At 38.8% G+C, this 24,137-nt stretch overlaps 2 protein-coding genes across 6 annotated transcripts in view; one reads left to right on the forward strand and one right to left on the reverse strand.

Annotated features, from left to right (window-relative positions):
* The window catches only part of PROS1 (protein S), a 39,700-nt gene extending 27,518 nt beyond the window's left edge, over nt 1-12,182 (reverse strand). For 2 of the 3 annotated variants that reach the window (XM_025163915.2, XM_007423927.4), the window contains exon 1: nt 11,800-12,182. In XM_025163915.2, the coding sequence (XP_025019683.1) occupies nt 11,800-11,884 (85 nt within the window). In that variant the 5' untranslated portion in view covers nt 11,885-12,182. The remainder of the gene's footprint in view (nt 1-11,799) is intronic. The other variant, XM_007423928.4, reaches the window with a different exon arrangement.
* Nucleotides 12,183-15,040: 2,858 nt separating this feature from the next.
* ARL13B (ARF like GTPase 13B) overlaps nt 15,041-24,137 on the forward strand; it is a 54,502-nt gene continuing 45,405 nt past the window's right edge. Inside the window, exons 1-3 of one of the 3 annotated variants that reach the window (XM_025163913.2) lie at nt 15,041-15,267; nt 17,044-17,218; nt 20,340-20,410. In XM_025163913.2, coding sequence (XP_025019681.1) covers nt 17,160-17,218; nt 20,340-20,410 — 130 coding nt within the window. In that variant the 5' untranslated portion in view covers nt 15,041-15,267; nt 17,044-17,159. The remainder of the gene's footprint in view (nt 15,268-17,043; nt 17,219-20,339; nt 20,411-24,137) is intronic. The other 2 variants (XM_007423926.3, XM_088144519.1) reach the window with 2 other exon arrangements.

A 24,137-nucleotide genomic window follows, 5' to 3' on the forward strand; every position in this document is an offset into this window, starting at 1 on the left:
AATTGGGACCGGCAGCTCTGCTGTTAAGCAAAGTGGTTGCTAAGTGGGAAATCACTTGAACACAATTGTGCTTTCCTTTTCCCTACTCCCCCACCCTTTGGAATGTTTACCCCCAAGGCTGGGATAGCTGGCTCACAGCTGCTATCTGTAACTGACAAGACTAATCAGTTTCACACCTTCAGCATTTGTTTGCTTCCTAACCAATCCCTCGCCTTCACCCTGGCACTGGGATAATTAGCAAGAAAGGAATTAACGTTTGTGTTTTCATTCATTGTAGAGGAAGGGATTATAAGAGGGTAAGTTGGCACACAATGGGGAATACACATCTAAAGGAATGTAGTGGTGCTGGCAGCTCTGAGCATGCTATACAAACAGCTGGTGTACTCCCCATTGTTTGACTGCTTACTCTCTTGTAATCCCTTCCTCTCAATCTCTCCACCTGTGAGGTGGGAGGAGAAAAAATATTTTGGGCAAAGAAGAGATTGAGTAAAGAGATCACTTGTGCCCCCCCACATATAAGTAATTTCTCCACTCTGCAAAGGGGGGGGGGAAACCAAGTGACTTTTGTAGGCAATCTCTCCTGTGCCTGACCTGTTTTTTTTCTCCCCCCACCTCACAAAGCAGAAAGATTGGGTGCCTGACCTGTTTATTTCTCCCCCCACCTCGCAGGTGGAGAGATTGGAGAAGAAGGGGTAACAAGAGAGCAAGCAAGCACACAATACTGTTTGCATAGGATTCTTGTGGCTCTGAACATGCTTGGGGCTGCCAGTGCCACCACACTCCTTTTGATGTGTATTCCCCATTGTGTGCCTGTTTACTCTCTTGTAATCCCTTCCTCTCCAATCTCTTCACCCTGCGGGTGGGGGGGGGGGAGAAAAAAAACAGGCATAGGGCAAAGTGTACTTCCTGTAATGGTGATCATGTGATTGAGGGACACTGCAAAGGTTGTAAATGTGGGCATTGGTTGTAAAGTTATTTTTTAAGCACCGTTGTAACCTTGAATGGTTGTGGAATGAGGCAGTCCATAAGAGAGGTCTACCTGTATTCTGAATCAATTTGCAATGAACAGAAGGGTCTGTGAAGATTTGACAGGTTAAATATTGGAACAAATCCAAGATGATGATGCTCAAAGGTGTCAAGTATAAAGTCCTTCATTAGGGATGGAAAAATCAAATACACAGATAGAGGATGGAGAGACATGGGTTAGTGACACTGTATGTAAGAATGATTTAGGAATATTAGTGGACCATCAGCTAAATATGAACAAGCATTGTGATGGAACAGTTCAAAAGGCTAACCCACTCTTAGGCTACATTAATAAAGTCATTATATCCCAATTCAAGGGAGGTAATAGTTCTACAGTTATACCACACTAGAATATTGTGTCCAGTTCTTGGCATCACAGTTTAAAAGAGACTCAGAGCAACTGGAATGGAATTAAAGGAGAGCTACCAAGAATAGAAATCTCAAAACAAAGCCCTATAAGGAACAGTTAAAGAAGCTAGGCATGTTTAGTTAAGGACAAGGACTAGCAGGAGATAAATAGTGGTATACAAGTATCTAAAAGGCTGTTACATACAAGAGGGCAGAGTCCTATTTGATGAAACTGAGAACAGGTCAGCAATATAATTTGAAATGAGAGGGGGAAAAAAGGAGATTCAGGCTGATTATTAGGAGGAATGTCCTGATTTCCTAAGGGTTATTAAGCAGTGGGAAAATCTGGCTAGAACAAATAGGCTCCTCTTAACTGGAGATCTTCAAAAAGGAGCTGTTGGGGGTTTTCAGAAGGGACTGTCAGAGATAGTTGAGTAGATTCCTGAACAGAGGAGGGAGTTAGGACACTAGAAGATCTGTAAGGCTTTTATGAATTGTTATGAATTGTTACAATTAAAAAAAAAAACCTTTTCCTGTTAATGTAAAAAACAAACTTTCACCTACTATATATCATAATCCTTCCTACTTAGTTTTGGCTTAATTTTATTCACCTATACCAGAAGAATGGAAAAGAGTTCATGCTTTTGGTACATTAAAATGTGGTTCTAAATACACTAACTAAGGAATAAAGTCACATTAAACACTATGGAGCTTACTTTTGACTAAATTGCATAGAATTATACTGTAAAATACTGCCTTATAAATTTGTAAATGTAAAATTAAAAAAAGGTAGGCAAATGTTAAAAAAAAAAAAAGACAGGGCTCCTAAAGACTGAAAAGTTATATAAAAAAGAGGGAACTTCCCTAGTAGCTTACTGACATTTCCTTCTGAAATTCTTTCTTCTGCCCAGCTATGAAAGATGCAGCAAGCCTGTCTTCTTTTCCACCTTACTTAAAAGCAAATCCCCAATGAATGAGAACACGTACCTAAACACAGGAGTAGACATACTACAATTAGTAGGAGCCAACCTGGGTTTTTCACAAACAAATCATGCAGACCACCCTTATTCCCCTTTCTAACAGAATTACTAGCTTAATAGTTCAAGAGAATGCTATAGCCACAGTGTACCTGGATCTCAATAAACTCTTGGACAGAGTGTCTCATGATATACTCTTGCAGTGACAAGGGCTCATTAATGTCTCCGTTTCAACTTTGAATATTGCCTGGGCTTTGTCCTGGGCTTTGTGCTTTTTTTTAATTGGTGACTCGGATGAAGAAGTTGAGAGGACATAGAACATTTTCAGATGACACAAAGCTGGAAGGGTTGGCTAATACTTTAGAGGAAAGAAAGAAAAGATCTAAACAACAATAAGAAGTTGGATGAAATGAATATGATGGAATTTAACAAGTAGAAATGTAAACTTCTGTACCTGGACAGGAAAAAAATCTAAGATGGAAGGATGGAGGCAACCTGACTTGGCAGTAGTATACATGAACAGATTGTGGATGTGCTTGTTAATTACAAGTTGATTATGGGCTAGCAGTATGATGGAGTTTAAAAAAAAGGCAAATGCTAATTGGGGGTGCATTAACAAGCACAAATCATGAGAAGTAATAGTTCTACTACTCCAAATACTATACCACTATAGTATTTGGAATTACTATAGCCAGTTATATGAAATATTTCAAAAAAACAGTAACAGATATGAACAAATTCAGAGGACTACCAAGATGGTGAAGGGTCTGTTAACTAAGTCTTGTGAGGAATGATTAAAAGAAGTGAATGTGTTTAGTTTACAGAAAAGATGACTGAGGGGAGATATGATAGAAAGGTTTGAATAACTGAAGGATTTTCACATAAAAGAGGGAATGGAGTTATTCTCTATTTCCCCAGAGGATAGGAGCAGAACCAGTAGGTTAAAACTACAAGAAAGCCAACTGAAGCTAGACATTAGGAGGAACTTCCTGATTGTACAACCTCCTGTTTCAATGGGACAGACTAGCACAAGAAGTCATTAGTTCTCTTTTGCTAGAGTTTTCAAACTGAGGCTAAATGGTCATCTATCAGAAAAGCTCCCAGGGATTCTCTACACAGCAAGGAAATAGATAAATGATTTCTAAGGTGCCTCCAACTTATAGTTCTTTAATTGAGTTGCAATTGGTGTATATTCCTGCATCAATCTCATATATATCTACTTGTAGTAAGTGGAGTAAAAATCCCATGCCAATAAATTCAAAGGGTTAAAGGAAAACTTCATCTGTCATTCCAGGTAAATAGAAAGCAACATATAAAGCTGACAAAAATAAAATACTAAAGAGCAAATCAAGAGCAAGAGTTCCTTTTCACATGGCTTTTTAAAAAGAGGAAGGGACAGCTTTTGTTTTTTGTCTTCCTTTCATGGCAGGAGTGAACACATTTCTTATCAGGGTGGCTGAAAGCCAGGAAAAACATAGCAAACTAGGGAATAGTGGAGATAGATGCAGAATGCTTGGGTTTTGTTTTATGGGAAATGATTTAGTTGTGATGCATTTGTTAAATTTTTTAATATTTTGGTGACTTTGTTCCTGGCTGAATAAACCACAGTTGGGAAAATCTCTTTCAAGATCATTGTTAATTTGCTTTTCTTTTTCTGTTTTCCTTTTCTTCTTTCAATTCCCCTTTAGTTCCTGAACCACAATACCTACAGTATATACTACTAATACTCTCATGTCTATAACCTTCAACTGGGCAAAATGGTGTGTCACACAATTTTTGAACCAAGGTACCTTAAATGGGCTAACTTACAGAATGTGTCCAAATTCCGGGACCCGTTACTCCTGTGGGATTGAAATTTGGGAAATTTGTGGCTGCTTCAGCACCACACTACAGCAGTCAGTCCGGGTCACGTGATCATCATGGGCATATTCCTGCCCTCTTTTCCCGCCTCCCTCTGTCTCCTGCACCCAGTTGGCTAGTGGCAAGGCCTGAAAGGCAAACAGCGATTGGCTACTTTGGAAACGAGGTAGAAATCGGAAATAACTTAATGGCAGTTGGCAGTGAGGGAAGGATGAGGGAGCAACTTGGATACCTGCTGGCAAGGTAGGGCTGTCGGGGGGGGGGGTGCTGGTAGTCAATGGATGAGTTTTCTTCCTCCCTCAAGGGAGGGGGCCCTTGGGGTTTTGTGCAGTTTTTGTCACAGTCTGTGACTCCCTTTGTTCCATCTCCGCCCAGGAAAGTGGCAGGTAGTTCTGCTGGTCAGCTGAGGGGGAGGGGAGGGGGAGAAGGAGAGGAGGAGGTGGCAGCTTCACCAGGGCTCTCCTGAGGGCCATGAGGGGAGGGCAAACAGTGCAAGCCTATATTACATGTGGAAAGGGAGGGAGGGAGGCAAGAAAAAGGGAGGGGGAGGGAGAGAGGGTGGGGAAGGAAGGAAGGAAGGAAGGAAGGAAGGAAGGAAGGAAGGAAGGAAGGAAGGAAGGAAGGAAGGAAGGAAGGAAGATTTCTGACAGCTTCCCACTAGCAAAGTCAATGGGGAAGCCAGCAGCAAGTCCTAAGTTGCTCACACTCCCACTGCTTTTTTGCCTTTGGTCATCCTGTTTCTCTATTTAGATAAGGAAATATCTCTGAAATGATGACCCAATAAAGATTTGAATTCTTACTGAATCTGTGACACTTATTCTGAAATGATTTTAACTTCAGTTTGGGCATCTTTGTGCTCAGTTAAGCTACAAAAACAAAAGAAAGCAGGGGAGCTGGTTGCCATTTCATTTACTAATGAGTAAGCCATGGAGTATTTACCTGGGGAAAAATGGGTGGTAGCAGCATTTACCAAATAAGCTATTTCAGGACTTGGGGAAAAGTAAAAGAGGGATTGTGAGAGGAGGGTCTAGAAACCCCCTCTTAGGAGCTAGAAGGGTCAACTCACCACATCCCAGGCATGTATGCATTTGTGTGTGCCCTATTACACCACACCAAAGCATGACTCCCTAATAATTGTGTACAGGATTGCAGCCTTACTGTATTAGAAACTGTTCCCTTGTTTGCTATATAATTCTATTCCCTATAGGTATTAAGATTTTTTAAATTTTTGCTTCAAATAAAAAAGTAATTTAGAAATAGAATGTACACTTTTCAAATAAGTAAAACATAGGCAACCTTATTGTTGCTTCTTTGCTACAAAAAATAGACCACTTTTCTTCTGAAGGTGCTAAAATTGGCAATCAGGAATGAAGAGTTTCAGAAACTCTTCTTTGGTGTGTGTGTTGTTTTTTTGCCTTTGTTTTTTTACCATAGTAAACAACAGAGCAGAAAATCCTTTTGATTCTAAAGTTCAGAGAAAGAATTTGAATCAATGCATATGTAATCCCTCGAGAGGCTTTAACATTACTAAATCCAGATCTTGAGAATACTCCATAGCTTTTAAATGTTTCAAGGAGAAATTTCACTAGCATATGTTACGGGAGCATCTAAAAAGTAGCACCTTATGGCACCTTAAAGCTTAATAAATGTATTACAACATGTATGTTTTTGTGGACTACAATCTACTTTGTTATTTCTTGATGTAAAAATGTTTTTTGGACATGAGCATGGTACATTTTTCTCCTCTTAATTTATTAGATGTGAACAAGGATAGAGAAGCATCTATAACTGTAGCAACAGTAACATTACAGTTGTAACATTTGTGGTATTATAGATTTCTATCTCAAATGTAATATTTTGTCATACACTGCATTCTCTCTATGGGCAGGAACTATTAATTACCCATTCTCATAACATGACAATTAGATAAGAGAATATAGCTTATATGGTGGTTATGATAACATGCCAGCTCAGTGGTTGTGTCTATATCCTACCATGCATAGGGTTCAGCTTCCAACAGATCTTATTCATTTATTTATGAAATTTGAATGCCACCCAACTCCAAAGATCTTTGAATGCCCTTAAAAAGATCACCATAATTTGTGAAGAGGTAAAATATTAACTATATCCTTAAGGGTATACTTTTTAAGCATCTATTCAAGCAACTTTAACCTGTTGTCTGATAATGGCACAAAACCTGCCATTCTACTAGAAGGGTCACAAATACATAAAATTTAATTGCATATTCATTTAAATTATCTCAATAATAGTATAATAAATATATCTGTAAAAAAGAATACAAAATAACATATCATTTCTTATTTCTCCAATGTCACAGGAACATACATGATGACAAAATGAATATTTTGATATGACTAGTAATGCTGAAGACAAGGCATTAAATGTTTTATGAAGCTTTGGCACATGACAGATAGGTGGCCAGGGTCTTCCTATTTCTCCTTACTCTGCTACATTTAGCAATCGGTCTAATATGTTCTTGAAGTTAATGGCTATAAGGGAAAGTAGCAATAACCTTGAGCAACAGGAGGAAGAACCACAACCAAGACAACAGTCAGATAATAGAAATTTGAATCCAAGGTAGAAACATAATTTGTGAAAATGTCTTGGACTGGACTGTCCCTAGTTCTCATGAAGATAAAGGGAGGGAACGAAGGATATTCTAGATTTGCAAGATTCTGTATACTGTAACCTTATAATAAAAGTAGTATTAGCATTCATAACTTTGGTTTCCTAGTCTGGTCTACTTTGAAGTGCTGACATAATCTCAAACTTGTTGTCCAATGATCTTTTTATTATTGCTAACATTCAGAGAGATTACATCTTTGAGAAAGAAACGATAAAACAGGAACTTTTCCATCGTTCCCCCTTCCCACCAAAATTAAGAATTATTTACCAAAATAAATGAGGCTAAACCTACAGAGAGAAATATTAATTCTAATTGAAAAACAATATACATTCAGGCCCAACGCTCAAATGAAATCAACTGCATCTCCAAACGTAACGATTCTTATAGCACATATGTTGTGCGTAACTTGGAGGTCTTCCTGGATTCTCAGCTCCTGTTTGAGGAGTGGGTGGCAGCTCTGGCTGGAAGGCCTTCACTCAGGTTCAGCCTGTGCGGCAGTTGTGCCCATTCTTGGATGAGAAGTTTTCCTCATTGACACTTTTGCCTTAGTCATCTTGTGTTTGGATTACTGCAACAACTCTACATGAGGCTGCCCTTGAAGACCACCTGGAAGCTATAGCTAGTCCAGGATGCTGTGGCGTGAGCAGAAACAGGCAAGCCTCATTATACCCATCCATGAATTCTGCTATATGAGCTATTCTGGTTACCAATTGGTTTCTGGGTGAATTCATGATGCTAGTTATCCCCTATTAAAAAGCCCTACATATCATAGGCCCTAATTATATGAGAGACTACCTATACCCTGTAGAGTCTGATTGTCCTATTCCTTCTGACAGAGTCAGCCTGAGGGCAAGTCAGCGATATAGTGACACAGTGCCATCTAGCTGAGCCCAGGAAGTGGGCATTTTCTGTTGCAGGACATGCCCTTTGGAACAACATCACTCCAGAGCCTCACATGGCCTCCACCATGCTTGCCTTCAGGTGATCTTTGAAAACTTGGCTGTGTCCTCAGACCTGGGCCAGATGGGTTGGGTGGGTCCCCTCTTAGTTGTGGGTACAGTGGAGCTACATCTTTTGGTGGTTTCCCCTCATACACTAGTTATGTTTTGTTTTGTTTTATATTTTATTGTGTTTCTTGGAGTTGGGCAGCCCAGAAATGTGATAAAGAAATAAATATCTGTGAATTGGAAGAACAGCTCTTACAGGGAATTTAATTATCTTTGTAATCCTCAATACTGCTTATTTGAGCTCTACATAGCAAATGAATTGTAACCTTCAGCTCAAAAAATTTAATTGCATCTGAAATGTAATAAACCCTGCCAGAGTGAAAGAATCTTAAAATCAAAGCAATACTTCTCTGAGCACTCTCAACAAATATCTAATACATGCCTTGCATTAGACTGTAGTTTCAACGACAGCCTCTAAATAGTCATAGAAACTTAACTGAGCAAGTTAAGCTGTACCTATTGCCTATTGGTCTTTTGACAAAGATCATAACTTTCATTTTTGATAATTTGCGGCAAGAACTCTTTTCAGAGGAGGTGGTGAACATTCATAGGACCCTTCTTATTTCAACAGATGTTATAAAGAAGACATCCACATATAAAAGAGAGAGAAGGAATCTATATGCCAACATAGGAAGCTGGAAATCCAGGTTGGTAAGACTTTCAACCAGCAAGTTAATATAAAAATGAAGCAAGTAGGCCAAAATATACCCTTGTTTGATTTCTTACTCTATTGGAGTTGTTTCTGATAATAGCCCTGATGATTAAATCTTATGTATACGGTAGTCCTTGGGTTATGACCACTCATTCAGCAACCATTCACAGTTATGACGTCACTGAATGAATGGTACTTATGAGTGGTCCTTGAAATTCTGACCATTGCAGCACCCTCATGGTCACATGATCATGACTACCAACCAGCTCACACTCACGATGGTTGCAATGTCCCGTGGTCACATGATTGCTATTTGTGAAGTTCTCTGCCGGCTTTCCATAAGCAAAGTCAGTGGGAAAGCTGCCAGGGAAGGTTGCAGGTTGCTCTTGTAAGTCACTCCCACTGCTTTTTCTCCTGCGGATTCCCACTATGGAGGGATCTTCCACTCTGTAGCACCCCCCACCATAGTTCGTACCCACCAGGGCTCCCAACGGCCTGCCCATGCTCCGTAGTGCCCACCAACCAGCCTATGGCCCCACTGATCTGCCTGTGGCCCCTGCTGACCCACCCACCCTCCATAGTGCCTGCCTGCAGCATCCCCCCCATTGCCTGTAGTACCTGTGCACTTCCCTGCACTCCTTGCCTGGGAATCCCGCCTCTTCCTGCTTCATGACTACACGGTCCTGGGGTGACAACGGCAACCGATTGCTGTTGCTAAGCAATGTGGTCACATCATGTTACACTTTACGACCACATCGCTTAGCAACAGAAATTCTGGTCCTAATTGCTGCATCACCCAAGGACTACCTGTATGTTATATAGTAATATAGCTTATCTATGGATGTTCACTCAAATTTATTCCATAGCTTGTTCCTAGTAATCAAGTAAAACAATCAGAATTAAAATGTATTTATCAATTTGATAAAATGAGGATTTAATCCAAAGTCATCCAGCTTTCCTTAAAATCTATTTTGTTTTCATCTAGCCAATTAAGTAGCTCTGAACATAGATATCTAGCATAAAGTTTATTTATAACATTTAGCAGGCTAATTGGCTTATAATAAGCAAGATCTGCTTGCTTTGCTTTCAGTAGATGTTGCTTGGATAGCTGCAGCAACTTTTGAACCCATCAATCAATATTAACTTTTATCAGTTCTTGGGGACAAAGTTTTCTCTTGGATATTTCCTACATTCAGTTGTGTTGATAACTTAGTGATCTCAGAGTCTGTAACTAGAAGCCATTCACATAAACACTCTGTATTAAACTGTGGTTGTATAATGGATCCAAAATTGTCTGCAGAATGGAAGTGAAAATGCATTTCCAAAGCTTCAGCTGATAGCTCACATCCTGGGACCAATACGTGGTCCTTACTTAGAGAAAAAAGTGGGTGAGTTATTCACCTTGGAGGCCATTAATTCAACTCTGTAAACCATATTCTAGGCACTACTTTTCTCATCTTCAATTAGGCTTTAGATATATTTTTTCCTTTGACAGCTCAAAGTTACAGTAGGAGTTGGTCCATGTTCTATATAATTTATAAATAACTATTGAAGAGTTTTTTGCAATAACACACTTATGGTCAGACCAGTGTACAGAGTTAGAAACAGTTTCCTGTTATTCTTCCATACATTTACATGATATGGAATATCATATATCATTTTCTTGGCCTTTAGCTAAAATCAAATCTATAATTATCAATAATAGATCATCCTAGGTTTTGCTGCAACCTGACACTAACTGACGCTGTAATCTCCATGGCCCTTATCCTTAGCCTCCTTTCACTATCTTGTTCTAGCTGTTTAAAAAGCTGACAACAGAATATGCCAAATTCCACATGCCAAGTCTCAAGTAGTTCTGAAGAAGCACACTGGAAGTTAGATTTCTTGTCCTTGGTATCGTTAGATTCTGAGCAGTCTGGTAAATTATGGAATGAAGTGTCTCGTTGGTTAAATCTGTAAAACTCACATGTTCCGTACATAAGTTGAAATTGTATCTAAACTTTAAAGTTTCCATACAGACTGTTAGAATATACTTAGCCATAAAGTATGTTGTCTGAATTTCTCAGTTTCTCTCCGTAACTAATTTCTGAAATTGTTATGGGGACAAAATAGGGAGGGGGCATAGAATCAAGTATATTACGCTGAACGAGGAAATTTGGGCTACAAATGAATCTGTCTTCATCTCCTACATTAGCCTATCATTAAAATGTTGATCTTTTCTCTCTTGCAAAGTTGAAGTGCTTATTCACCTATCCTAGGGAAGCAGAAAACTATACTGGCATGAAATTTGCTGCCCCTGACTCCTGCATCTGTTTCAACTCCCTACAGTCACCTGATTCCCTCCAAGGTAATGAGTAACAAAACCAACTTTTTTTTACATCTAGAGGCTGCCTTAAATGGTATGTGAATAAGGGATAAAACAGTACTTTAACACCAGATACTGGAAGAGCTAAGTATGGCTTAAACCTGTGTGAGCTGGGGATGCATTGAAGACAATGTTGTGGGGATAGGGGGAAAACGCTTTCTATTATGTTTAGATGCAAGGTGTTAAAGGTCATTTAATCTCTAAACAGCCTACATATATATTAATATTTATTTGTGGGAAAAAGTAGTACTAATTAAACACACACAGACACACACACACAATTTGCATCCTGTATATAAAATACTTGATTAAACTTTTCATCACAGAACTAATTATAGTTTTGTTTTTTAACATGAGCTGGTTATTTCACAATGGCCCAAATGCCTTTTTTTTTTTTTTTTTGCTGGGATTAGTAATTTTCTCTCTCTCAGCGCAATGATTACTCTTTCTCCCCTCCCCCTTAGTTTGGCCTTGCACAAATATGATTACTTTAGGGAGATGGAGAAGAGATTTGCTTAGCGAAAAGCAGAACAACTGCTTCAGAACCTGCAGAGTTTTGTCCTGCTTTAGGAGCACATCAGAATCTCTCAGACATTCCTGACAACAAGGAGCCAGAACAATCTAAGCCTGCAGTCACATGAACTAGGACAACATCCGATTAAACTCAGTGATATTTATTTTATTGGGTAAACATGCAAATAATCAGGTTGCATCCCCAGGAATTCGAAGGAGCGGAATTCTTTTCCCAGAAGAGGCTATATGTCAGTATAGATTTCTTTCTGTTACTGTTCCTTACATTTTGAGTCCTGAAAACATCCAGCTAGAGAAAGAGGGCACAAAACAGATTCAAATTAACTGAAAAACGCAAACCATACTGAACTCTGTCGAAAGTTGGAAAGCCGACCAATTTTACTTACACGTCCTTGCCTCCGAGAGAGAGATCGCGATAGCTGTAATAAAGAGGCAGTAAATAAGCAAGCAAATAATGTGCTGAAGTCTCATTCTTAGGGGAGAAGCTGCAGTGGGATAAGCTGGTCGGTGTGTCTTCTTTTGGAGCTAGGAAGCGGACGCTGGCATCTGCTCTCAGTTACCGTTTGCTTATTCACACGGTGCCGGCGAGCGAGGACAATGTTCTGCCGGTTCCAGTCCTCCTGCAAAGCGGGGGGGAGGGGGTTGGGGGATGGCCTCATTCGAAGGCAAGAGAGTTCCTGGAAGCAGCCCTGTCCATTTCATGCGGTGGGTAAACAGGAAGGCCGAGGGGAGGACGTTATGGCAGTGGCCCAGAGGCTGCTGAACCTCCCACGGGGCTGATTTCTAACCATTTGCTAAAAAAGACACTGTGTGTGCGTGCGCGCGCGGGTGCGAGGGAAAGAGGCGGAGGGGAGGACAAACTGCTTTTTGGCTGTGCTCTTCCAAAGGTTCATTGCCATAACACAGAAGCGGGGATTCATCCTCAACTCGGTGCTCCTTCCAGAATCAAAAGCTGCTCCTCTGCTACCGTTAGGCTGTATTTGCACAGCGAGTGACAAACCAAGCCACCACAGTTTAGTGCTTATAAGATCCCAGCCTCTCTGCCTGATATCGCGGATCGGTCTGACGCAATCTCAAGAGAATTTACTTTGCTGAATGAACTGTGGTTCATTTAATTGTTGGGAAAAGTATCATGTGATATTAGCCCCTAGAAAACATTTAAGAATGTTTTCTTGAATCTGAACTTTACCTTGCCTTATTCATCTTATAGATATGCCTTCCCAGGCTACCCATCTCCAAATACGTACAACTCTCATACTTACGCCCAAGCTGGTTCCAACATTTTAAACGAACTCAAATCTAATCGAAATTCCTTTTTCATAAAATGGAATCTTTTAATGTAACTTTAGACAACTCATTTCCTGGCTTCTTGAAGACCATCCTCCAAAGACCAACATCAATGAAGTGAATTACTATGTATGACTGTATAAGTGAATTACTACATAATTAGCTCAGTCCTGGCCTTAACTTGGGAGATCAAAGCTATCAGGAAGGAGGGGGTGCATTCCAGGAGAGAGGAGGATGGAAGAGGCAGCTGAGTCCACAATAGGAGCCTGGGAAGCAGAAGAAGTTCAGGATAGCCACTCCCTAGAATCTCACTGGGTATATCCACTAGTTGCTGTAGTATAGTTTTAGTTTGGCAAGATTCTGTCTATAAGGTGTAAGGTAATAAAGGGACTGGACTGGACTGTTTCATTGTTGTCCTTGGGCTGGGCTTGACACTTAATTACATATTACAATTGAACTCTAAACAGGGATCACTTATTGATGAACAATAAAGGAACTTGCATGGCATCTTAAATGGCATGTGTTAGTGAATTCCACTAATTGACTTAAAAAAATAAATAATTCTAAGTAGACAGACACATAACTTTGTGTTGTAATGCTACAGTCCTACACTCACCTGGCTCACAACGCTATACTCTAAAAGCTGGAGGTATCATGACCCACTGGTGAAAATTTCCATGAATTTTACATGGTGAAATACTCACTAAAGTATCTGCAAGTCTTAAGGGACCCATCTGGGGACTTTTGGGGATCACAAAAAGAACATATGATAGACTGCACGCAGCTCCTTTTTTGTACCACTGATGTTCAGGACTGAACTGCAAGCAGTTTATTGGCACACACTTTCGTGGACTGGAATAATTTTACCTATTAAGAGTTTGGTCATTCTAGAAAGCCTCAGCAAGTGGTAGCTTGGCTGATATCAGAAGCTAAACAGGGTCAGCCTGATTAAGCAAATTCCTGGGAGTTCCAGGGCTGTTGGTTAGACTAGGAAGTTGGAAAAATGTCCTGGAAAAAGGCAGTGGCCAACCAGTTCTGTAACATTGCCAAGGTAACTGCATGGATGTGCTCACCATTCTAGAAATTACTTCTTGTAATAGCATAGGAGATAGTTGTCTGATAAGTGTCACTGTATAGCTTGTTATTACAAAGGCCATTTAAGAAAAAAAAATCTCAGTCCACACAGGGAAATCCATTAGGTCAACTTGAGGTCACAATATACAGTACAAGGTTTTCTGATCTCAAGACAAGGCAAGTTAGTAAACAAAAGGGGAAAGAAAGGATGGGAAAAAGGGGCAGATATTTACTAGTTTACCAAAACACACACACACACACATCTGGTCAATATTTCATATGTTCTAAATCCATGTTTATTATGAAGGATTTTAAATGATTCCATTGTAAATGACATTTTTATTGCCTGATGCAAAAGAACAAATCTTACCCCAATCAGAAATTTAAGGTGCTTAAAGCTGAAGCAGGACACTCTACAGATGACATCTGAACCACTTCAGGATCTGTCTTCTCTCCTATAATCCCATATTGACTGGACAGTTACAGCTGTAGTGTGAGACCTCAGAAACATTAAAAATAGTGAAAACAAAAAATGTAGCCAGGTGAAACTCCTTCAGAGTAGAAGTATTAGGGTGCCTTTCAGGAACCCTTATTAATATACTTTACCCAGAGGAAGTGATTAAAGTCTCATTGAATTGCAAGTTGCTTGACCTCTGGCAAATGGCCAAGCAAGGACCAACAGTCCTGTAGCACCTAACTCTGCCTCTTCTTCCGTAGAAAGGATGGTTCCTTTAGTAGGACCAACCAATACAATATAAAAGAATGTGGAAATGTTAAACTTCTCCAGGGCTTCATCAAGTAATAGACTGCCAAAGTATTTTGATTTTTTTTCTTTGGCGGTCAATAGACAAGAGTGAGGTTATACTGAATCTGGATATACAGCCTCCTAAAATCTTTACAGATTTTTTCCCCCTTGCATCCGCTCGGTTGCTTTCCACGAGCGCACGCGCACTGGGAAAAGCAGCAACCCAATTCAAGAATTCCAGGCGTAGCTCCGTCACTCTGGAAACGAAATCCTGCCTCCTTGGGGACCAATGATTGCTAGGGAGCCATCAGTCAAGCAATCTTCCATTGGCTGTTTCCTTTCCTCATTTTCCGTCTCTCTCTGTCTGTCTCTCTCTGTCTGTCCCTCTCTCTCTTTCGTAGCTAAGGGAGACCAGCGTAGTTACGCGTCCTTCCTGCGCATCGTTGCTATCGGAGACCTAGCCAATAAGCAAACTCCAGGAGCATCATGTGACGAGGGAGAGTTAAACCTGCGAAAGAGGCGTGGTCACGTGGCTTTGTAGAAGGGCCGCCCCGGGAATCTGTGGCTACTGTAGGATTTCTCAGCGACAGGGCGACGAGAAGACGGTCAGGGGCCCTTACGGGTGGGAGCGTTTTTTGAAACTAACTTAATGTGGGAGTGAAGGAGGCGCTTGGGGTGCTGTTGCAGCCCGAAGGCTTGGCACGTTCCCGTTCTTTCTCCAGCCACGCTGGTAAATCACTGGTAACAGGTCAGTGCTCCATAACGCGGCCCAAATCCTTTAGTCTGGTCTGCTGGGCACGCTGTTAGTGCGCTGGTACGACACAAATACGCGAGTCGTGGTGAAAAACTGAACTGAGACCCACAAGACTTGAGTTGGCGTCGAATAGCTGCCCCCCTGCGTGGGTCTCTCGCGTATGCACACGCTCACGACTCGGGCTTACTTGTGAAGATATGCCACGCTGGATTTCTTGTAGGAGTTTAAAATGGATGATTTAATGCAATTCATATTTATGTTGCCTTATTAGAGAATGCAGCACATTGTAGAATATAAAAGCAAAAGCAGTTACTTTCTAATATAGGACCAAAACTTATAATTATTTGTAAGTTTGTATAATAAGCATGGCCAACTCACAAAATACACTTTTTGGGAATATGCATTTTTAGTCTATGGGGATAACAGTGTTTTGTTATTTGAGCAGTTTAATATAACACTAAGGAGGAAACCTGAATTTGCCAGTAGAGAAGCCTTTGATGGGAGCCATAGCCAACGGCAGCATGAATCAAAATTAACTATGCATTAGTCACAGTTGTACTCTTCACATTTGATATTGCACATAACATATGATGAAACACTCATGGATGTATGAAATAGCACTGAAAAGTTGTGTGGCTCAGTAATAATTAGAGAATGATCTTGTAGTTATGATTTAAAAGCCATCTTTGATCCAAGGAGCTCTCTGACTTAGCCAAATCCCCTCATCATAAATAAATAAATAAGCCTATTACTTTTATAATTACTGGTTCAAAATCCAATATAGTTAACTACATTTTTAACTGCATTTTTAAAAACACATACATATACACTATTAAACCTTTTGTGTACATTCTAAAATCAGCCTACAACAGATCTGTTTTAATTGAATAATATGATACTAATGAAATAATATAATAATAGATGTCACAATTGGATGCATAAAGCCTTCATTATTATTTACAAATCCTATTACTATTTACAAATTTATCATGTGCCCTGTCTTTTAACTGTTTATTTATAGAGTGACCTACTTCACTGTCTACTTATGTTAAGATGATTGTAAGATGATTCAGGCTTGTTACCAGTCTTTCTGATAGCTCAGTTGTTAGTCTAAGGACCAGTGCTTGCCCAAAGGTGTGCCTATAATATGGAGATTGCTAGGAAAAATTGTCACATTTATTGTATTTAAAACATTGTTAGCCTTTACAATTCCTTATGTGGCATACTTTGAATACAGTAAATTATTATTTTTTAAAAATATATCATTGGATTTATAGCCCACTTTTCTGTCCATTTGATATTGAAGAAAGCTTTTGATATTTTATTTTCATTTACTCAACCAGTTTTAGCCACCCTTTTCCTTTGACTTGTTTAGTTTTAACATTTATTGTAAAAATATCTTATGTTCTGTGGAATTCTGTGAATATCCTGCTTTTGTTGAATGTAGCTTTTACAAATCCAATATCTGAGAATATTCAATAAACCCTTTCCTGCTTGGAGAATGGGGTAGAAATCTGTGACTATGTACACTTATGTGCATGGTGATCTAAAAATATTACCTTGCTCAGATAAAAGATTACTGTGCTGTACTCTGGTTGTATGTGTAACATTTTAAATAAGATGTAGCTCCACAAAATAAAAGCTCAGTCTGGGACCAACAGTGCTTACTATCTTATAGAAGTAGCTCTTTAGTGAGATGGGTTTAAAGAATAAACTTGTCAACAACTTATTGTGTATTCTTACTCGCCCTTTTCTTTATTTTGGCAATAGGGCAACATTCAAATTGATCTCTTCCACTGTGAGTTCCTCTTGATTGAACACCCTGGAATCAGTCTATATATCATACCTGCAATTTATTTAGTGCTCTGAATGGCTGTTGGAAAGGGATGTACAGTCTGATGGCCAATTGCTGCAGCTGGCTAAAGCGGTGGCGAGAGCCTGTCAGGTAAATAACCAGGCTTTAAAATAATCATTTTTTTAGTATATTTGAAGATTATAGTTTTTATAGCAGGTATCACAAATATGATATGTAGGCCCTGTAGTTAACTTGTTTTCACAGAGGACAGACTGAGGCAAAATATTATCTGAAATACTATAAGGAAAGTTCTTATAATTTAAATTTATTATGTCATATGCTTTTAGAAACTGTAGGCCACTAGTCAGATGCATGAAATGTTATTGATACCTTTTGGGGAGGGAAGAGTGGGGAGAGTCTATAGTAAGATCAGAGGGAAACAAAATGCATGAGTATTGTCCATTTTAAGCTTATGACAGATTTTTGTGCTTTTTGCCTATTCTGTTGGCCATGCTGCAAAGATCTTATATCAGGCATAGTTCCAGTTATCCATTGGCCCTGTTTACAGAGAACAAGGCTTATATGAGAAATTGTGAGGAGACTGGAAAAGTAATGGAAAGGAGAATAGCCATTAACAGTTAAGAGACAGAAGGTGAGTCTGTTGGCAGCTTGTCTGTAAAAGGCAACTCAGTCCAGGTCGCAAGAAACCTGGGAAGAAGCATTTCAAATTATTTAAAGGAACTTCATTTTAATTAGTTCACTATAAATTAGGATTAGAAATTCCTCTTGCAGTTTGCATGATACTGTATTTGCTCCAAAACTAGACTTAGATACTTTACTGAAGTTGTGTAGTCCATGCTTCCTTGATCTTGCTATGTTGTATGGTTCTTGATAGAAGAATTCTATATCATTGTTTAGAAGCAGATTGCTAGTTCATAGTGTCTAGTGGCTCCTCTGACTCATTCTGCCAACATAATGGATTATGTTGAAGGATTAATACATCAGTCTCTGGGACCCAGAGATGCCCAGATTGCACTGTCAAAAATAGGCAATCGGCAGTAATTTTCAGCAGCAGATTCTTATATTTTTGGAAGATTTCATCTTCCATCCAAAAATGAACCTAAAAATTTGAATGGGACAGGGACAAAGCAAAAAAGCTTCACTCCCTAATGGTTGTTAAAGGCCGGGGGCGGGGGGAGTTTTCTATCTCTATGCTAGTGGGAGGCAACTAAACTGTTCAGAAACCATCATGGGTATTTTGTTTGAAACTAAGTTCCCATTTCTTAGCAACTCAGAATCTTATTCCAAAGTTTGTTCTTTGCTTACAGTCCCTGCCTTCTCTTGGAGTGACAAATCCAGGAAGTAAAAATGTCTTTCCTGGTCAGTATGAGATACTGAAATGGTATAAAGTAATTTCTTGAGCTGTAATCTTATTATGCTTAACTGGGAGTAAGGCTTGTTGAATTCAGTGGGAATTGCTTCTAGTCAATTTAAATTATCTTTGGATATTTTGCTTTGTTTTGTTTCTGTTTAAATTCTGTGTTCTGTATAATTGCGTATTTATTATTTTCTCCCCACTTATTCAGAATACATTACAAACAATTATGTATACCTGTAAGTTATGGTTGGTCTGGGGAGAAGTGGCTCATCAATCTTTAATGATAAAATCATAATATATTATACAAGCTTGAGTTATAAAACTGTGCAGTAAAAATCAAGAATTGTAACACTATATTTATGTATTTGGGCAAAAAGATCATAATATTAGTTATCATAGATAATAATGTTCAGTAAGTTCATTTCTTGATTCTTACTGTGGAATTTTTTGAAATCCTTTTTTCCTGGTCAGTATTTAGTCTTGCAGACTGGTCAATAGAAGTTACTTCCCCAACATTCCCCATAGTACATAAGCCTGATTGCTTATATATAGATCGATTTTAAAAGCCCATAATCCCAAGAAAAAGTTTAAAGACAAAAAGCTTAGATATAATTATCCTGACATTATAGATTACTTTTCGCCCCTTAGTTTCCAATGGCATTTATATACTTATAAATATATCTGATCAGTATAAATATATTGATATCCAACTTGTAATTCACACTTCCCTCTGTATTGTTGTATCTGTCAGTCATTCTTGATATTTCCAGTTCAGATAGCTCAATGCTGTGTCAAGCTTAATATGTCCGGTACTGAATTTCTCATCTTTTAAACTTTCCTTTCCTTCTTGGCTTCTGTTATCCATTCCATTCATAGTGGCTGGGTTTGCACTGCATGCTGATCCATAAACCATGGTTTATAAACCACAATGGTTGGCTCACATAGCATGCAATGCCAAGATCAAATGAACAACATTGTGGCATCTTGAGATACGTGAACTAAGCTGTGTTGCAATTTCATCCATGAAATCTTTGCTTTTTTTTAATCTGCCACTTCTTATTTAATCCATTGTTAAACTATGTTTCTTTTTACAACATTAGAAAATATAAACTTTTGTCTTGTGTCACCTCAGCAAACCCTTTCATCCATAGCCTGACTGTATCTCATTTTAACTATTCTAGGCTTTTTACTGTGCGGTTTCCCCTTTCCTCCCTTTGATTCATGTCTACTCAGCATTTAGTGTAGCTACCAACTATGAGAATCTTTGTTCCTTGTGTAAGAATCCTTTTAAAGTCTCTTCTACTAAATATTTGTTCTTAGATTCAGAATATTTCAAATATCTTCTCTTCTTCTACCCATCCCTTTGCTGGCTTATCCTGTTTTTCTTCTAACGCTCTTGCACATTTTCCCCAAATGTTTTTATTTGTCCATTTTGAGCATGTATGGTCATGTAGAGATTCTCTGCTCATTGAAATGACTTTGCCTGTATGTCTAAAATTGTTCATCCAGAAGAAAGATAACTTCTCTTATTTCACAATAAGAAATATTCTACAAATGCTCTTCAAAATGCATCTGAATAAATATTTTAAATCATCCCCTTGGTAGCCCCAGTACCACGTTATACATTTAACTGAAATAAGAGTATATTCTTTTCCTTTTTATTTCTACCTCTGTTGCTCCCCTTTCTATGTTTTTCTATGTTTATTTTAGAGTTTTGTTATAGACCACTTTGTTTACTTATTATACCTATACTTTGTAAAATAGAAGTAAACTTTATTGAATGTTTGCCATTTGGTTTTGGCTGATAATATTGAATGTATATTTATTTGTTTTAAAAGCAATGTGACTTTTTTAAGGACAACATTCTAATTTCTTTTTGTTGGCAATTCAAAGGAAGGTGACATTGATCATGGTGGGTCTTGATAATGCTGGGAAAACCGCAACAGTAAAAGGAATCCAAGGAGGTAAGTTGCATATTCTTTTTTAATCTATAATTTTGGGGATATTATTAAAAAGTGAAAACATTTTTTTTCATGTTTAAGCTAGACCCTTTAAAAATTCTATTTGTCATAATCGGGATTGAATATTTACTGTAATATTTTACTCTGTTAAGTCAAATATCTCATTATTTTGGGAGGGGAAAGGTAAACGCTATACACACATGCACATCCCCTAGAATTTAAAGAAAAAGAAGCAGCACTAAAAATCATGTATAGACCTTGAGTTTTCTTGCCTTTTGCTACTGCAGATTTCATTTTTTAACCTACATTTTTTGTTTGGCACTTGTGCAGTGGGTGGAAATAGAACATTGAACTATATGCATAATTGTATGCTTGTTCTTTGGCTTCTTGTTAGGCATATTTGCAGATACCTTAGAATTACTCCTCGTCATCCTGAATAGCAATTGATAGGGAATTAAGGTGATGGAAATACCAACAATAAAGATCCTTGGCAGTGAGAACATCATGCCTGTGTTGAAGGCCCTTGGTATTGCTGCTTTTTTTGTCCACTGTCAGTAATTAAAGTTAGACTGTGAAATAAATTGTTTCACTCCTTGTCATAGGCAGAATACAGGTGGAGTTAGAGCCCCTAGATTCAAAGGCCACATTTATTTATTTATTTGCTTGTTTGCTGCAGTTTATATACTGGCCCAATTCAAACAGGGCTCTAAGTGGCTTATAATATAATATGAACATTTTAATAAATGTTCGTAACAAATGACAAAGCAAAACAAGAATTCCCTGAATAACAACCAACAACATCCAAATCCAAAGCAGGAGGAGCACAAATCTACTTCCAAGTCTCTGGAATAACTAGATTTTGCTGGCTCCCCACTACCCCCCCCCAAAAAAAAGGGAATAGGAAGGGGAGTTGTGACTGAGAAGGCTTATCTCTTGGTCCCTGAAAATAACATTTCTTAAGGCAGCTGTAGAAAGCCTACTGTCCTTGATCATACTGGGTAAGCAAAAGGCACTGGGAGAAATTGATCCCATAGGTAATCAGTTCCTAAACCATGTAGGATTTTAAAGATGGCAACAAGTACCTTGAATTGGACCTGGAAGAAAAGTGTAACATGTGCACTTATTGCAGTAAAAGTGTTACATGGGAGAATCCAGAGACTCCTATCAGTACAAAAACCATTGTACACTGGCCATTTGAAACTTCTGGTTGGTCTTTGAGGGCAGTCCCACGTAGAGCACATTGCAATAAATGAAAGCTAACGTAGTCATGAGTAGAGCCTCCCAGTCCAGGAAAGGTGATAATTGATACAGTAGATGTTGCTGTGCAAAGATAGTCCTAGGCATAGTTGCTGCCTGCTTTTCAAACAGGAGTTATGAGTCCAGGAGGACCTCCAAATTACAATCCAGTTCTGCATGTGGCAGAGCAGCCCAGCCCAGAACCAAGGATGGATTATACCTGGTATTAGAGGGCTTTTGAACCTATAGTTAGGATTGAGCCTGAGTCTTTTCATCTCCATTCAAACCCTAGCAATCTCCAGGCACTGGGATAAGACCTCTACCAAGTGTTTGGCCAGTGATTTAAATATGCAACTAAGTATATTCTGCATACTGATGATATCTAATCCCATGATATATTGAGAGTGTTGAACCCTGTGGCATCCTGTAATGGAGAGATTTAGGGCACAGTTTCTCCCACTTTCACTGGAACCTCCCCTTTAGGAGGGAGGAAAACCACTGCAAAACAGTGCTTTCTAGTCCAGCTCTCATAGGTGATTGAGTTAATATATTGATGGTATTGAAAGCTTCTGAAAGGTCATAAAGCCTTTCATTTCTAGTACCTCTGTTTAAAATAAAAGAGAATAATTGTTGGTAAGTTTTCATGGTCTTTGACAAATTGCTGACATAAATTTGGCTTAATTATTATGAATATATAAAATATCTTCAGCTTAATGAGGCATTTCACTTTTTATATAAGATAGAAAATTGATGGTTCTCCTCTCCTTTTCCTGCTTCTTGATGTGCAATAACTCCTCTTTGCTGTAGAAGCTGAAGCAGCCATTAATGAGCATACAGCAGAAATGTTCATTTATAAATGTTACAGGTACAACCTATTTTGTGACACTGATTTGGGATATAATTAATAAACTGAAATGAAATTATATATGCAAAGTGTGATTCTATTAATAATTTTGTATCCCATTTATAATTAGAAAGTACCAATAATTTGCCAGTTTTTATTCCCTCAGTTTTATTTCTTCAGTCATCCCAAATCCATTCAGTATCATTTTCCCCCTTTGAACAGTACTAATAAAGTAGCTGGTGCACAGGCTCTGAATAGATAACATTTGAGCTGTTGGAAAGCCTGTGAATTGTATTTTTAAGACAGTGCTAAAGCTTTGTTAATACATACATAAATTCCAATAGAAGATAATATATATGGCTCAGGGTTGAACTGTGGAGTCCTTGGTGCTCTCTGAGCTAGGTTGTTTGCTTGCAGACATTTCATTACCCAATTAGGTAACATCATCAGGACAAAGAAACCTACATCCCAATAAACACCAACCCAATACAGAAACTGGACCACGAGATCAAGAGAACTCTCAATGACCTAATCAAGAAAGATCAAATCACAAAAGAAGAACAGGGGTGATGAAAAGCAGTGGACCCATCTTCCCACTTCTATGGATGCTCCAAAATACACAAGTCCAACGCACCTCTTCGTCCAATTGTATCATTACCAAGGACCTGAACTTACAACATAGCGAAAGAACTTACAAAAAAGTTTGGACATCTCATAAAGGGAAGCAGATATTATATCAATTCCCCACTACAGTGCCTCCAGAAAATCAAAGACGTAAAAATAGAAGAAGATGAAATTATGGTTTCATTCAATCTCATAGCACTCTTCACCTCCATAGATCCAAAACTAGCAAAAGAATCCATGGCAGCAGTACTACATAATGCACCCAACCTAGCCAAATACACTAAGATTGAAATATCCAGAGTCACGGACCTCATCAACCTCTGCCTCATTACCTACTTTTAGTTTGGCGGACACATATACCAAAAAATCAGAGGAACACCCATGGAATCACCACTCTCAGGACTCATAGCAGAAACTGTAATGCAACATCTAGGAACTATAGCACTCCCACACATAAAACCAAAAGTATGGATCCAACACCATCATAATAAAAAAGGAACAACTAGAGAAGACACATGAAACAATAACATCTTCAGAGGAATAAAATTCAGAAGGGAAGAAGAAAACAACAACCCAGCACCCTACCTGGACATCCTCATCTGCAGAGGAAATGATGGCATATTAGAAATGCAGGTCTATTGAAAAACAACCAACACTAACCAAGTGCTCCATTGCCAAAGTAACAACCCAACTTCCCACAAGAAGAGCTGTGTAAGAACATTATTCAGACGAGCACAAATGCACTGTAGCAACCCGGAACACCAGAAAAACGAAACTGACTGCCTATACAACATCTTCCAACAAAATGGATACTCACACAACTTTATCAAAAAGTGCCTGGCCACTTAACCCACTATAGTGCAACCAACACAAGCTATGAAAAAGTAACACTACCATACATCAGAAAGAGCTCAGAAACAACCAACAGACCATTACAACCATATGGCATCACCATAGCACACAAACCAACTTGAACCCTCCAAAACTTCTTAAATAAACCAAAAGACCCAGTAGCCCAAGAAGGAA

Source organism: Python bivittatus, unplaced genomic scaffold, assembly GCF_059951505.1.
Source record: "Python bivittatus isolate LINGU-HERP-01145 unplaced genomic scaffold, Pbiv_v1 ctg000350_np1212, whole genome shotgun sequence".
In the NCBI taxonomy this organism is placed as follows: domain Eukaryota; kingdom Metazoa; phylum Chordata; class Lepidosauria; order Squamata; family Pythonidae; genus Python; species Python bivittatus.